This window comes from Sphaeroforma arctica, assembly GCF_001186125.1.
Source record: "Sphaeroforma arctica JP610 unplaced genomic scaffold supercont1.195, whole genome shotgun sequence".
In the NCBI taxonomy this organism is placed as follows: domain Eukaryota; class Ichthyosporea; order Ichthyophonida; genus Sphaeroforma; species Sphaeroforma arctica.
This window is the reverse complement of record NW_014040363.1, coordinates 31,226-46,591: the sequence shown is the minus strand read 5'-3', so window position 1 is coordinate 46,591 and position 15,366 is coordinate 31,226. Positions and strand designations below refer to the sequence as shown.

Here is a 15,366-nt window from a genome sequence, read left to right as displayed (position 1 = left end):
TATCGTATGTAATCGTATCGTATGTATCGTTGTATGTATGTATCGTGTATATGTATGTATGTGTGTGTGTATTATGTATGTATGTATGTACTGTATGTATGTATATATGTATGTATGTATGTATGTATGTATGTAAGTATGTAAGTATGTATGTATGTATGTATGTATGTATGTATGTATGTATGTATGTATGTATGTATGTATGTATGTATGTATGTATGTATGTATATATATATATATATATATATATATATATATATATATATATATATATATATATATATCATTCTTTTAGGCACGTTCCCTGTTCCTGATATACAACCTCAATAGATGTTTAAGTGAGTTCCGCTAGCCTGTAAGCTTTACTATGGTTCATACGTCGTTTTGTATTGAATGGTTTGTTTTCACGTTTCTGTAATTTGGCATGCTCATGATTATTCGGGGTTTAAGAATTAGTCTGATGAGTTCTTCACCTTCAACTTTTTAGGTTTGTAGTGTACTGCAATACCCTTAGATAACGTCGTGCCTCCTCTCAAATTTTTGCTCACACTAGTTTTAAAATGGCGTCGTTCCACTTTCTGCTGTCGCGGGGCGTCGAATCTCATTGCAACAGATAGTTGTTAGACATGATAACATATTGTCGAGACTAGCCCCTCATCAAAGTCTGCGTCCCTTGTTGAAACCTTCGACCGCGACAACTCTCAAACCGGAACTCTCCGAAACATTGTGATCGATCACCAGGCATATGATTTTGTTGCTATCTCTCATTAATGTATATATCAGCAAAGGTTTTTAATTTGAACTTTTGTGCCAGTAGCTCAGCAGCATCGATGAGTGGCTTCCAATGCGCGAGGGACACGTGCTTTCAGTCCAGTAACCTCGCCTATAAATCTGTGATGATATTACTCGAACTAAATTAAATTTTAAATCGTAAATCCTATCGATGGTACTGATCCTTGCCCTTGGGTTACGATATCACCATGCAGCAAAAATGTAGATCAGTTACGATCCAAGACTCCAAACCTCCCAACACCACATTCAGCGATAGAAACCATGCCATCGTCATTTATATTTACATTTTGCTGCATGTTGATGTCGCAACCCAAGGGTAGGGAGAAATAATAAAACCAAATTGCATTCTTGCCATATTCCTCCCACAGTCATACAAGCCACAGTACAGCATTTACAATTATTATGTAAAACTTCCAGACTGGCCACACGCTCCAACCACATCGTTAATTCATACACTTAATTATTGTTTTATTACAGACTTGAGCGGAAAACGAGCGGACGTACTAAGAGAACGGCTAGGCTCAGAAAACACTAAACTCGTCTTCTGACAGCATAATCGGCAGTAGATGTCACCTTCCGCATGGACCGTATCCGCCGTTTTCTTATTTACATGGGGATATAAACTCAAAGAAAAGTGACGAATTTGCCAAATAGTGAAATCACAATTTTGCCCAGTCAACGTTTAAAACATTACAACAGAATATAAATTCGCTATTTGAACTCGAGTCACGAACAAACATATCTTCACATTCTCGGCGATGAAGTTGCGTTTTATGTGACCAACTATCAATAGAGCTGTCGACACTTAAGCATTACGGAAGTAACACAAAGCATTTGCATACAATCACAGTTCCAATCACAACTCGGTGTATTTATTGTGTAGTCATCTGTAGTATGAACTCATCAGTGACGTTCTGTTCCCACAAAACACGGCGGTATATTGTTGTACATATAATTTTCAAGAAAGGAAAAAGTAAACCCACTTTTCTTGCTATAATATGTCCTAATCAAACCACAAGGCTATGTTCATACCGTACTTAAAATAATCATTGGCAGCAAAACTAGTATTGTAAGTTGATTTCCTCTATCATATAATAATGTTACATTTATGTTGTTTAATGTTTTATTAGACTTTACGATACGACAATGCGACTACGGATCGCACTGTGTATCGGACAAAGTATCACACACTGGGTGGTGAATTTATAACTATCCAGAAATATTTTTGCAGAATGCTAGTTGAATTACTGTGAGTGAGTACTTGTTCTATATAGATTAAGAAGACGTAGTGTTGTGTGCAAGTACGAGTGAAGTCTGGTCTATCGACTCATGTCAAATAGTGTCGACTGCCCTTGTGAGGTGTGGGACGTGGGGAGAACAGATGAGACCAAGTATCGTCTGTTCTTCCCTTTTATACCCTTGTGGTAGAAAAGGTCAAAGGAGCCATGTGACTGGAATGACAGAAATCAAGTCATTCCAGAAAACATGATGACTCAAACATAAATAGTAAAAATTGTGTCATTTATGTTGTTGTACATTCAGCCACCGACAGGTTCCCATTGAAGAAGCTGTCGTGTAGAGTAAAGATTATTGCCCTGACGTAGGATTTCACGGATCCCTGCGTGATACCCAAAATGGCACTGATAATGCTGTGCGGCGTGTTAATTGCCAAGGTGCTAGCTACAAAACCTCTACGGGAAGAGTGTGACGCCAGTGGTGTAATCATCGTTTGCGGAATACCCGCGGCTACAAACTGGTGCTTCATCTCAGCCCAGAATTGAGTTCGTTGTGTGCTGGAGGTTTCGATATCGTCAATCTCATCCGTATCCACTGTTGACAGAATGTTGCAACGAAAGTATTGTTGTCCGAGGAAACGTAGTGCCTGGTGGAGGTGTGCCTTTAGAAAAACAAATACCTTCGGGTGAATCGGCCGTGCGTGTATAGCAAAAGTGTTTGTGCTGCGGTTGTGACGTTTGCGACCCACGAAGGTGGTAAACATCGTACTGTCGGTGTCACTGAAAACAATTTAAATTGGGCTGAAATTATTCATGGAAGCAATTCTGATACCGTCAAGGAAGAAAAAACTTTGAGAGCGCGCCAGAGTACAGATATATCTGAAAACTCAAAGACAGCCGACACCCAAGCGGCGTAAACGAGTGATGGTTCATTCATAGATGTGGCACGACCGTCGAGGATAAAATTAGACTTATAAGCCGTCTTCAACTCTCCCCGAACGCCGGTGGTCATCTCATTCGGCTGTACCGATTGTGAACGAGGCACGTTGCTCCATTTTATCATGGCAGTACTAACCGTGTGAGTCTGTAAAGGTTTCATATTTTGCTCGCACATCAAGTAGATTAAATAGCGAATAGCAGAGTCTCGTGTTGTGGGTGGATTATCACGGGAGAGGCCAATCAGTGGTGCGATTCTTCGGAAACGATTTCCCTCTGTAGTGTATTGTCGAGCAGTCCCACCTGTAATACCACCGACTGTGAACCAATTATGATATATGTTGAGATATTGAAGCTGCCTAACTTTGTGGGTCGATTAGTGCGGCGACGTATTGCCAAGGTGGCTGCTGGACGCCCAGTCGGCGTGCTGTGCTTGCTGGGTAGTGCACGTCGCCTGGTAGAAGTAGAAGTAAACGGACTGCCATGTTTCGTAGGTCCGGCTACCATGGTGCTTTCATCCATAAGAGCGCAATTAAAATTGCTTGGGAGGGTTGTACCCGGAGTTGTTGCAGTACCTGAGCTACCATCGGTTTGGGTGGTGTTTAATTCGATGGTGATAAGCATGTACTATTGCCATCGCGCCCTGGTGTGCAAGCTGATTGCAATAGTCGTTCGAAAATAAATTCTTGGGTTGTTCCTTCAAGGTCAGTGCCCACTCCGAGTAAAGGCGATGAGCAACTTCGGCGTTCAGCGTCCAGCTGTACTGTAGTAGCTTTCCGGAACATGATTCCAGCTGTACTGTCCGGGAAGACAAGCGATCGCCGTTGGCCACTTGGCTTGCAGGCGATGAATTATTGATACAAGAGTCAATAATTCTTGATTCATGAGGTAGTTGCGCGACTGTCGGCGTCGCAATGCTGCCAGTACTGTTGTTGAGTAGGCCAGCACCAGTAATGATTGCTGATGGTGCAGATATTGCTGCCGATTCCAAAAATGTAGGAGACAACGAATGATCGCTCGTAGTTCCAAGACTGCAATTGGCCACTCCGCTTTCGAGGGAGATTCCCGCGAAGCGTGTGTCCGCGTCTGATTATAGATTGTGAGCGTACCCCCGCCTCCCACTTTCGAGGAGTCCATCGTCAAGGAGTGATTGCGTGGATTTGGTAAAAATATCTGTCGTGGCTCGTGATTTGTGAGCGCATAAACTAACCTATCTAGTTTCTTGAAGGCCGATCCTGACAGACGAACTTTCGCATGCCATGGGTTGTGTTGCCGTGCTTCTGTTGTGTTTTTGGCCTTATGTAGGGGCACGCTGTTGGTACGACGAAGGTTGTCCACTGCACCAGAGCCAGATACCGTTGCCATTGCTTCAATCCTACCCAGCGCTGGTTGCTTAGGATCCTCGTCTGGGTTGTCGATGAAGCAATCGCTAGCTTGCGAGTGAAAGCTTGCAATAAGCAAAATTGGTCGTGATTGAGGTCGATATTTACGCCTAGGTGGTTGACTATCCTCACTGGGCGAAATAAGTGGATTTTTTCCAAGCTATGCGTAATCCGAGGAGGAGTACCATGGAATAGATGAAATTACGATAAATTATGATCAGTGGCTCCGGGCTCAACAGCATTAGGCCGTCGGTATAAAGAATTATTCTGATACCCTTGTCTCGTACTAGCCTCCTGAACACATCCATCAGGCAGTTCAAACAATATGGGCTGAATGTTGCCCTCATGGACAGGGCTAGATAGTCGTATAGTTGACCTGTTGAGCTGCGAATTTACCACCATATGGGATCGCGGACTTTGAGGGCGAAGAAACCATCCCGGAAATCCGTGGTCAGTATGTGGTCGGTTGGTCTGGCTGTTGTGGCGAGTAATCCAGAGTAGTCCAATTTGGGAGTCGATGATTATTACGCGAGCTCGGTCCTCTGACTTCCACATTGTGAAACTGTCGTGTACGCAAAAAAGCACGATCTGTGGTGATTTGACGCATATAGCCCTTCGCCTCTTGTCTGGCGAATTCCTTTATCGTGAACGCGTAATCCATCTCGTGATGTCGATGAAACGTTCCTGTTTGTTCGTTTAAGGCGGCCCACTTGGCTCCCACGGGATTGGAACTCCATAATGGATTCATTGTACAACCTTGCGAGGGGTGCCTGCGCCCCGCCAGGCGGATAGCTTTGCCCTGACGGACTCAAATACGGGAGGTAGAGGCTGCTGTTCAATAGGTGGGGCTAGACAGACTTCTGACAATTATTGTGTTTGGTACTTCTATTGTGTAGGTGACGTAATTGCTCGGGGATTCCTAATAGTCATCTACAGATGCTGTGCTGTCAATTACAGAAATAAACGTTCTTTTTCTTAAACGGATTCTTATTGGGTTTGAATGGACTGGAAATGCCCTTGTTCGTGTCGTTGCGTCCTCCACCTCTACCTCCACTACCTCTTCCCCGGCTGCGATCTCCGTTGGTAGTGTTGGATTGGCGAGACGCTGGCTTATCTGAACTAGAATCACGCTTAGTGTCGAGTTGACGATTGGTATTGGAAGTACCCTTGTTAAGGGTAAAATCTTGCTTCTTTTGCAGTACGGCCTCAAATACCTCGGCGCAAGCGCCGGTTATGCCATGAGCTGCGCGGTGCTTGTTCTCGACGAGAGTTGCTACCGCTGTGCGTTACATCCCGAATTTGGAAGTCAACAACGAACAAATACAGACATGGCTCACGAGAACAGCCTCAGAAGAAGTGATACGACTAGCGCGACCAGAGGAGATCGGCCGCGGTCTCATACACAACTCGTTCTTCATTCTGAAGAAGCCGAACCCCGAAACTCCGAATGGAGGGGCTCGATCGGATCCACTTAGTGGCACGCAGGGGGGATTGCATGATGTCAGGGGATATCAAGAATAGTTTCTATGCTCTGCAAGTCGAATACGCTATATTGGCAGTTCTACGACAACACTGGGAAGCTATGGTGTTATCTAGCCCTACCAATGGGAGCATTCTTCAGCCCGTGGTACTTCAATCTGCTCATGCAAGTACTGCGACGATTATGCTGGGAAGTTTGGATCCCCAAGACCAATACAGACATGGCTCACGAGAACAGCCTCAGAAGAAGTGATACGACTAGCACGACCAGAGGAGATCGGCCGCGGTCTCGTACACAACTCGTTCTTCATTCTGAAGAAGCCGAAACCCGAAACTCCGAATGGAGGGGCTCGATCGGATCCACTTAGTGGCACGCAGGGGGGATTGCATGATGTCAGGGGATATCAAAGATAGCTTCTATGCTCTGCAAGTCGAATTCGCTAGATTGGCAGTTCTACGACTACACTGGGAAGCTATGGTGTTATCTAGCCCTACCAATGGGAGCATTCTTCAGCCCGTGGTACTTCAATCTGCTCATGCAAGTACTGCGACGATTATGCTGGGAAGTTTGGATCCCCAAGACCAATGGGAGCTCACTACCGACAGTTGCCTAAACGAGTTCGGAACTGTTCTTCATCATCTAGCGACGGAGAAGACATAGGAGTGACAGAGAGAGTGGATAACAAAATACCACGATAATCCAATCGCTTTGCTGGAGAATCGAGTACTTCTGGAAGCAAGAAAGCACTGGCATCTACAATCGATAATTCCGCCGGCAGCACCAGTGATGTTTATAACAGACAGTTCTTCAGCAATGCACGCCTTACACAAACGCCAATCACGGTCGCCACGCATGACTCAGCAGCTGAAGATGTAGTAAGTCTATATCTGAACGTTCTCCCTGAGTAGTCAGGGAGACGTTGCGTCTTTATTAGATTATTGAACAATAACTAGGACTCTATGAGTCATATATTCAGACTTGAATACAAACTAGGTTTATCAGATTCTAAGATCCGATAACTATAAACTAAGTTTATCAGTTCCTATGATCTGATAAATATAGGATCTGATAATTCCGGTTAAACTAGGGTTTATCCTCCTATATGGGTATTACGACCACAAAGACCTTCACTTACTTTTGTCACATACACAAAGTGGGGTGGCCAGTGGCTCTGGCATATCTGTCAGGTCCGTTGAATCGACACGCAGATCTACTATCCCGGAAAAAGACCCTGGGCCATTGCATGTGGACGGTTCGGAGCAGAAATTTACTCCATCTATATCAAAAATGGGGAGTAACAACAGAACTGTTTCCCCGAGAGTAGTACTCCAACCTGGCATTCCACTCCAACATTTTGAACCAGCATGCATTTCACCGCGGCTGGGACAAGGAATGTTACTTAACGACCCCACCAGAGCCACTAGTGGGACAGACATTAGAAAGATTGGATGCACAACTGACCAAGGCAGTAGTAATTGTGCCAATATGGCACTCAGCAATCTGGTGGTGCAATTTGATGTCACACGCCGAGGATATGGAAATTCTCCCTCTCGGGGCAATACATATCCGACATCTATTGCCACAGCACTCAGCGAGGCACGCCCTGCATGGAGGTATGCCGCGGTCCTTTACAACCCCAAGATCTATTCCGCATAGATCTTTCGGTCACAGAAGCTCGATTGGGATCCGGTGACATCGGTGGCACGACCGCTCGACATTATCAAACGTTGATACATCTGTATCAGCGGTACGCAGATTTTTAAGGCTAAAATTACTTGAACCCACTCAATCTCCACAGCAACTCCTGGGCTTCTTTGCTGAATGGCATCCAAGGCCCCACTGATGTCGACCAGAGACAGTAAGATTCTTTGTCAAGCAGTGAAGCAATGTACAGCCCTCTTAAATCTCACACGTACGAACGACAACCAGCTCGTGGTTATTCCCACAGCACAAGCCATACAGGGATACCGCTCGGCTACGCTCGGCCATACTACAAGCTCGAAAGTCACGTGCATACTGGCAAGTACAGTAGCACTCATGGAGTTTTGTCCAATTGTACCGGTTCAAGAACGGGCTCTTGTAGTGTTCTTCTTTAACGTTGGCATTCGACAGGACTCCTTGCTCCATTTGACGGCATAAAATCGGTATATAAAAATGACCATATGAAAATCCAGTGCCCTATTAAGTGTTAATATTAAACTGTTTTATCCTAATCAAGGCACCGTTAGGATTTTGATGAGGGTAAAATACTGGCTAAAAACTTCGACTCACAAGCGTCGACCAACATAAAGGTTCAAGGGATAATTAACCTCAGTCGTGTCCACAACTAGTGAAGCAAAGGCATTAAAACGACCATTGGCTTCGCCAGTATCGCTAATTCCTCAAGCACTACCGACTAGGTCGCAAGTTCTCAGTCTCTTCAATCTACCTTCAATCCTAATATTGATCAGAGTATAGTCAGATAATTATGAGTACAAACGATGTATAAATAATTCAAAGTTGCCAGTCAAAATCGCAATACAGGGTAGCCAAAATGGCAGCGGAAGAAATCAAGGTTTTCGAACAAGCCGGTTTGTCCAACGTTTATATTTGCCCTTGACACCGGAAAACCGTGACAACAGTTCTAATTCGAATTGTACCGGCAATCTCAATCGGGACCCTAACCGCCAGAATATGAAGTATGACAAAACAAAATTATGGCAATCAAACCAACTCTATCGAATGTTTTTACAAGAAGAACATCCATGAGATAACATTTTACAGAATTAAACGATCTTACGCCACTGCACAGTATCTCGTAATCGATAAAAAAAAAGAAGGTATTTATATCTATTTAGAACTAGGAATGCTCATTGGCCCCTTTACCAGGCAGCATTTTATTTAAAGTTTTGAGATGAATTCTGGGGGAATATTATTAATAAAAAAACCCCCCAAATCAATAAAAATAAAAATATTTATGAAAAAGGGGTCTTGTCGGTGTCGCTATCTAAAACTGTCAGCAGACCATTTCTGTTCTTTTAAAAGGTATTACACGCTTTGGGCGGCAGGAATTTTGAATACTTACGTACCCATATCTCCCAAGTTTGTTCAAAGGTCACACTATTTGAACAGCAAAACGAGCGCACACCTTCACAGATGCGTGTCCAATAGTTTAGCTCCTATTCATATTTATTAATTTAGCGGCGACTGATTGCCGGCACTACCTCATGTCCAGTTCTGAGAGCGACAACATGACCCTCTCCTGTTCAATATCGCTAGCCGGTGATTTAGCACTCCTTCGGCCTACCCTCCCACGACTCCCATAGTCCTCCGCGGCGTAGCTGCCACTGCGCACACGCGCACCATTCTCATCGTACTCGTTATATCTGCCCATATTCGCACTCTTGGGGCCGTCCGCGTACAGCAGATTAACACCCCTATGTCCCTTTGAACGTGTTGTATTCCCGTTAATATGCACACTCTCATACATCGCACTACCACTCTTGGCACTATGGCTATTCAGATGCATGGTATTCCCTCCCGTGTGGCCACTAGACGGCATCAGAGGCGACCCATATTGTGAGGTGTCTGTGGCATTGGCATCGAGTTCGATAAGATTATCGGCAGTGGTCCTTAGTACCGATACGTCTAGCTCTGTTTGCACAGCCGACACCAGGCTCACCGTGTTGCTGAGAACGTCCCGCAGTCCGTCGAATAGCTGTGTGTTTATTGGTCACATGAGGAAGTGCAAGCCGGTCAATAGATACACCAAGAACTTTTCAATTGGTAAAGTGAGAAAGTGCACGCAGGTCATAACACTAAGTACTCTATATATACGCTCGATTATGTTGGTCATATGCTGACAGCGGAGTGATTCAAACCCCGTGGCTTGTGATGCCTAACAAGGTTCTCCGAAGGAAATACACAACCAACCGTTAACTATTTACAAGACCGTTTTCAGAGCAAGCGAACATGCACTAATACACAGGACAAGCATATATTGCAGAAGCAATCAGTATGCGTTATCGACAGCGCCAGCATTATGTGTGAACATGCATACATATATCCATAAAAAATCATGAAAATTGTGCACGTGTTGAAGCAGTATCCCAGCCGCATTCCAATTGTAAAAGACAATAAAAGTTCAGTGCCTCCAGACATTTGAGTACTCTGGCCAAACAAGCCCACACTGTTGCAACTATCACAACACACACACACACGGACACAACTGTAAACAGCCAGGGCTAACACTACAGACATTCATACTCCATGCGTACAAACTACTAATACATGAGAGGTACTACAGCTGCCAACCCAAACTTAAACGGAAGTCAACATCACGCAGAAGTACCTCAGCTGTCTTCTCCTGCCAGGCAATGCTGTGCGCCACTTCGGCCCGTTTGAGCACTCCAGCTCTTTTGAACCGCACTGCTGCGACCACCACAGCCAACACTCGTCTCCAACGCCCACGCGCTGTCTGTCGTAAGAACGGTCTGTGTAGGATGCAAGTGAAACAGCCATGCGTGAGTTGATGGAGTTATATACATATACATATATATATATATATATATATATATAAGCATATGCATAAGCCAATGTATGTACAAACATACGGATACGGATACGTATCCATACATAAATACATATTCATATATATACAATTATAAATATAACAGCACAGACGCGTGGACGGGCTTAGTCTTCCTCGCAGGAACGATCTGTGCAGAAGTAAACCTCGTTGTTCTAAACGAAACCTGTCCTTAATCGGTTGGCTGTGGAGACGTAGTAGTTGTGTTGCAGAATGTGTAGCAGCACTGGGCTCACTCTCACAGATGCACTGCATCCTCGTCTGCAAACGTGCATGCATTCATAGCTCTACCTGCAGATGTACCGCAAACGGGCATACATACGTACACATTTGGATACAAACAGAGGTTTATACAAGCATCAGTGGATCTGACAGCGCTCCCACAAACGCTATATCGACGCACCTGATATACATTGAACCCAGGGTTTGCGCGCTGGTGACGGCCAGGAAGTCCTTCTGGAAGGTAAGCGCTTTTAACTTCTTAGCCATCTGATTGGACAGTTGTTTAAACGACGCGTCTCCCGTGATCTGATTGGCGTGTTCCTTCATAGTGTTCAACCGTGTGGACAGTGATACCAAGGCGGTACCTCGTTGTTTGAGAGCATTGGCCAGTTGTGCGCTTTTGGCTTCGTACAGAGCCTTTTGCCGACGCAGTCTCCCCTGTGTGAGCGGGTGTAGTGTTGGGTTAAGTCGATTGTGGTGTTGAGTTAAGACTGAAGGACCAATGATTGGGGGTAAATAAAAGTATAGGCTGAAGACAACGGCTTAGTGTAGCGATGAGTTTAGGTAGAAGAGTAGGTATGCGTGAAAGGACAAGTGAAAGGGCGAGTGAGAGTATATGTACAGATATATGTATACGTACAATTCTATCATTCAGGGGAGTGTAAAGGTTGATTGTATAGAGTCTCACCCTCTCCTGTTGCAGAATGCGCACGTGGTTGACAGAACACTCTAACCGCGAAACGGACAATATCACACACCACTCCCAGAGAGTTATACCAACACACACATCCATACATACCTGCACATATACACAGGCATATATCACATACAACACACGCTATCTTAATGGCAAGTTGTGTACCCATTCTGAGGGGCGTTCTTTCCTATCTAACATACCTTGAGCGTGCGTGTGATTTGTTGCTGGTCGTGTGTAATCTGCTGCAGGTGCAGTCTTTCTTTGAGCCACGTCTCTCTCTCTTCGTGCAGAATGCGCACGTGGTCATTGAGCGACGCCCGCGTCTTTTCAAGATCACGTCTGTCCTCTTTCGCGCGTACATGTTCATCCTCAAGCTGCGATATGAATGCATACAAATAGGGGTATATGAGTATGTATTTAGACATGCATGTATGTATGCGCATATATATATATATATATATATATATATATACATCTATACTTAAATACACGTATGAGAGTCACGGTAACCAAGAGTACTAAATACGGGTTCACTCTGTGGCGCAATGCACAGCTAAGTGTTCTGGGTATCAACCAAACCAGCAGAGCCCACAGATGAATCCGAGCACGCCTCTACTCTAACATCCTCATTACATTGCCCACTACTACACATATGACTACAATACACTATACCATACACGTACCTTCTTCGTACATTAACTACATACATATATCTACATAAGAAACCCAATACACGCGCTTTCTTCATACTCTCACATCACACACATGACAAAATAAGAACCCAATGCACGTACCTTCTCCATACTCTTCACGACATAAATATGTTTCTATACGAACCCAATGCATGTACCTTTTTCATACTCCTCATTCCACACATATGACTAAACGAACCCAATGCATGTACCTTCTTCATACTCTTCAATACACACATATGACTATACGAACCCAACGCATGTACCTTCTTCATACTCTTCACTACACACATATGACTATACGAACCCAACGCATGTACCTTCTTCATGCTCTTCACTACACACATATGACTATACGAATTCAATGGATGTACCATCTTCATACTCTTCACTACAACCATATCACTATACGAACCCAATGCATGTACCTTCTTCATACTCTTCACTACACACGACTATACGAACCCAATGCTTGTACCTTCTTCGTACATCTCTTCTTGAAGACTTTAGCCTTGTTTTCCATCACTCGCAGTTTATCGTTGCACTGCGTTTCAAGATCCGCCAGTCGACGCATCTCTTGGTTAAGGATGACGTTCTGTGTGTAAGCGATGTATATGTATGTGCATATGCATAATATATATATTTTTTTTTTATTTAATATAATATAATATATATATATATATATATATATATATATATATATATATATACATACATATACATATCTATATCTATATATAATATAAACTTGCATGAGGATGTCTGTCTGTATGCGTGCAGGGAGAGAAGCAGCGTTACTAAGGATCTATTCGAAATGCTCAGTCATTCGGTAGTTGCACAATCAATAAAGGTCTCACAAGGAAGTGCAAGCTCAGGTATCTTATAACAAGACACGGTACCTATACATTCATATATCTTCAGAGCAGGTTGATAATCTCGCAGAGTGATAGCACGTTAATTCTGATTAGTTGATAGTGTGGTATAAAGTTGATAGTGTGGTATAAAGTTGATAGTGTCGTATAATAGCATGCAAATGTGCGCTATCCTTAGCCCAAACGAGGCACACATCAGTACTCAACGTAATGCCTTATGCTCAACGCATTTACGAGTACGGGTATTGGTCAGCGCGTTCTGATTATACCATCGAGTGACTTGGCTGAATGCGGTAAACGTATACGGTTTGAATCGCAAGCGGAAGTGATAGTCTATCTTACTGTCCGCTCGCTGCTACCAGTATACCATTTGATGTCCACTATACTGAAGGGTCTCAACGTTTGTAACCAGATAGTGTCCTATGTCTGAGAACACACCAGGCCAGGGTCGCATCGCGAATGCGAGTTTTGCTTGGTGTCTTATTAACAGCGTACAAACATGCGCTGGGATTATAGTAGGCGCTTAGTGTTTGAGGATATAACTATGGCTATATACATCAGTAGGAAGGATGTATGTTGTGGGTTGCTAAGGAAAGTACATACCTCGTCTTGCAGGCGCTGCACTTCCTGAGCATCGGAGAGTCTGACGTCAGTGACAGTGTCCCGAACTTCGGCTCGCGTCCGCTTGAGCACTTGGTCAAACATCGTCAACGCATCTGTCACGGAACCCTCCAGCTCCTGAAAGGTACGCGTTAAGATTATATAAAGTGAATCAGACAGTAATACCATTTAACTTACATATATATATATATATATATATATACATACATATACATATATATATTGGTACTTATACATGTTCATATACATATTCATATATATGTATACCTATACATATATATATATACATACAAAAACAAATACACATACACATACAGGTATGCGTGCAAGTGTCGGCTTCAAGGTCAAATAGTCTAAGTAAATAGCTGCATACACACGAGAGTAAGTAAGTGAATATACAATAAATATCTTCAAAACAAATTCTTCTTCTGTTTATTATGGTTTCACTTATTAGGTTGATCCAGGCCATCATGTGAACACACTCACCGTCGCCCTGCTCACTGAAGCACGCACTACCCCTTCAGCTATCTCCAACAACCCTGTACAACACACATCCATGAGCACAGACACCAGTACGAACACACCCATCCACACCTACCCACCTACGCACATACACCCACACCCACCCACCTACGCACATACAACTACACCCACCCACCTATGCACATACACCCACACCCACCCACCTACGCACATACACCCACACCTACGCACATACACCCACACCTACGCACCTACGCACATACACCCACACCTACGCACAAACACCCACACCCTCACATACCTCCAAAGCCTGCATGACCAACGCCAAGCGTGCGTGTGAGAACGGAGGTCGACCATTGGGGGCCACCGTGTGCCTGTCCTCGGCCGCACGCACAGCCCCTTCGACTGCCTTACACAGGCCCAAGGTGTGTGCAATGCTCGTCACCGCATCACCCAACACATCGCGTATATCCCCTTCCGTCGCATCCTCGAGCATCTGGGCGTGGGCCTGCGAGTGCGCCCGCACCACCAGCTTATTCCGCGCGGGTGACGGAATAAGCGCTATTTCCTCACGCTCGCGCGAGCCCGGCGGGTAGGAGTGGGCGCGGGTGTGAGAGGGGGTGTGGGATTGGTCTCTGAGTGTGTCGGTGTCGGTGTGTGTGGGTGATAGGAACACTGCGGAGGTGGATGTGGCTGCAGGTCTTTCTTTCGGGTGGGGTGTATGGTGGGTGTACAGGTGCACTTCGCTTTCTCGGGGCTTTCTCGGCCCGGTGTGTGCACCTAAATCCGGGTATTGTCCTGTTTTTCGCACATGCTGGGTAATACGTTGCACGTCTAATTGCAGTTGTTCGAGTCGTTGTACTAACTCTCGTGCTTCAGGATACTCGCCAGATAGCTCGTGGATGTTGCGGCTAAGTTGAGTGGAGGGGTCTGTATATAGATATATATATATATGTAGAATGAGCGTGTATAGGTAAACGTAGGTGAGAATATACAGATGAGGCATATACGTGTATATTTGTGTATGTATGTGTGCATGCATATACACACAATAACTCGTATATATATATATATACATACATACTTATACATACACACACACACACACACTCACTCGCTCACTCCAACAAACAAACAAACAAACAAAAAAACAGGCAAATAAACAAACAAACAAACAAACAAATAAACACACACACACACACATACTTTCATATATACATACACATATACATATACATGTACACATATACATGTATACATACACATATACATGTATACATATACATACATATAAATATATATGGATATATATATATATGGATATATATATATATATATATATATATATATATATATATATATATATATATATATATATATATATATA

At 44.0% G+C, this 15,366-nt stretch overlaps 4 protein-coding genes across 4 annotated transcripts; 2 read left to right on the top strand and 2 right to left on the bottom strand.

Moving 5' to 3' along the window:
• Positions 1–5,292: 5,292 nt before the first annotated feature.
• Positions 5,293–5,763, bottom strand: SARC_03715 (hypothetical protein; the record flags this gene model as incomplete). The annotated part of the gene is made up of 2 exons (XM_014302480.1): positions 5,293–5,624; positions 5,709–5,763. The coding sequence occupies 2 exons, from the start codon at positions 5,761–5,763 to the stop codon at positions 5,293–5,295; spliced, it is 387 nt and encodes a 128-aa protein (XP_014157955.1).
• Positions 5,764–6,164: 401 nt separating this feature from the next.
• On the top strand, positions 6,165–6,485 carry SARC_03714 (hypothetical protein; the record flags this gene model as incomplete). Its single annotated transcript, XM_014302479.1, has 1 exon — positions 6,165–6,485. The coding sequence occupies one exon, from the start codon at positions 6,165–6,167 to the stop codon at positions 6,483–6,485; it is 321 nt and encodes a 106-aa protein (XP_014157954.1).
• A 153-nt stretch (positions 6,486–6,638) lies between these two features.
• Positions 6,639–7,687, top strand: SARC_03713 (hypothetical protein; the record flags this gene model as incomplete). Its single annotated transcript, XM_014302478.1, has 3 exons — positions 6,639–6,700; positions 6,980–7,438; positions 7,624–7,687. The coding sequence occupies 3 exons, from the start codon at positions 6,639–6,641 to the stop codon at positions 7,685–7,687; spliced, it is 585 nt and encodes a 194-aa protein (XP_014157953.1).
• Positions 7,688–8,980: 1,293 nt separating this feature from the next.
• Positions 8,981–14,985, bottom strand: SARC_03712 (hypothetical protein; the record flags this gene model as incomplete). The annotated part of the gene is made up of 8 exons (XM_014302477.1): positions 8,981–9,522; positions 10,156–10,297; positions 10,796–11,052; positions 11,512–11,685; positions 12,482–12,598; positions 13,479–13,613; positions 14,281–14,890; positions 14,975–14,985. The coding sequence occupies 8 exons, from the start codon at positions 14,983–14,985 to the stop codon at positions 9,025–9,027; spliced, it is 1,944 nt and encodes a 647-aa protein (XP_014157952.1). The 3' UTR covers positions 8,981–9,024.
• Positions 14,986–15,366: the final 381 nt, after the last annotated feature.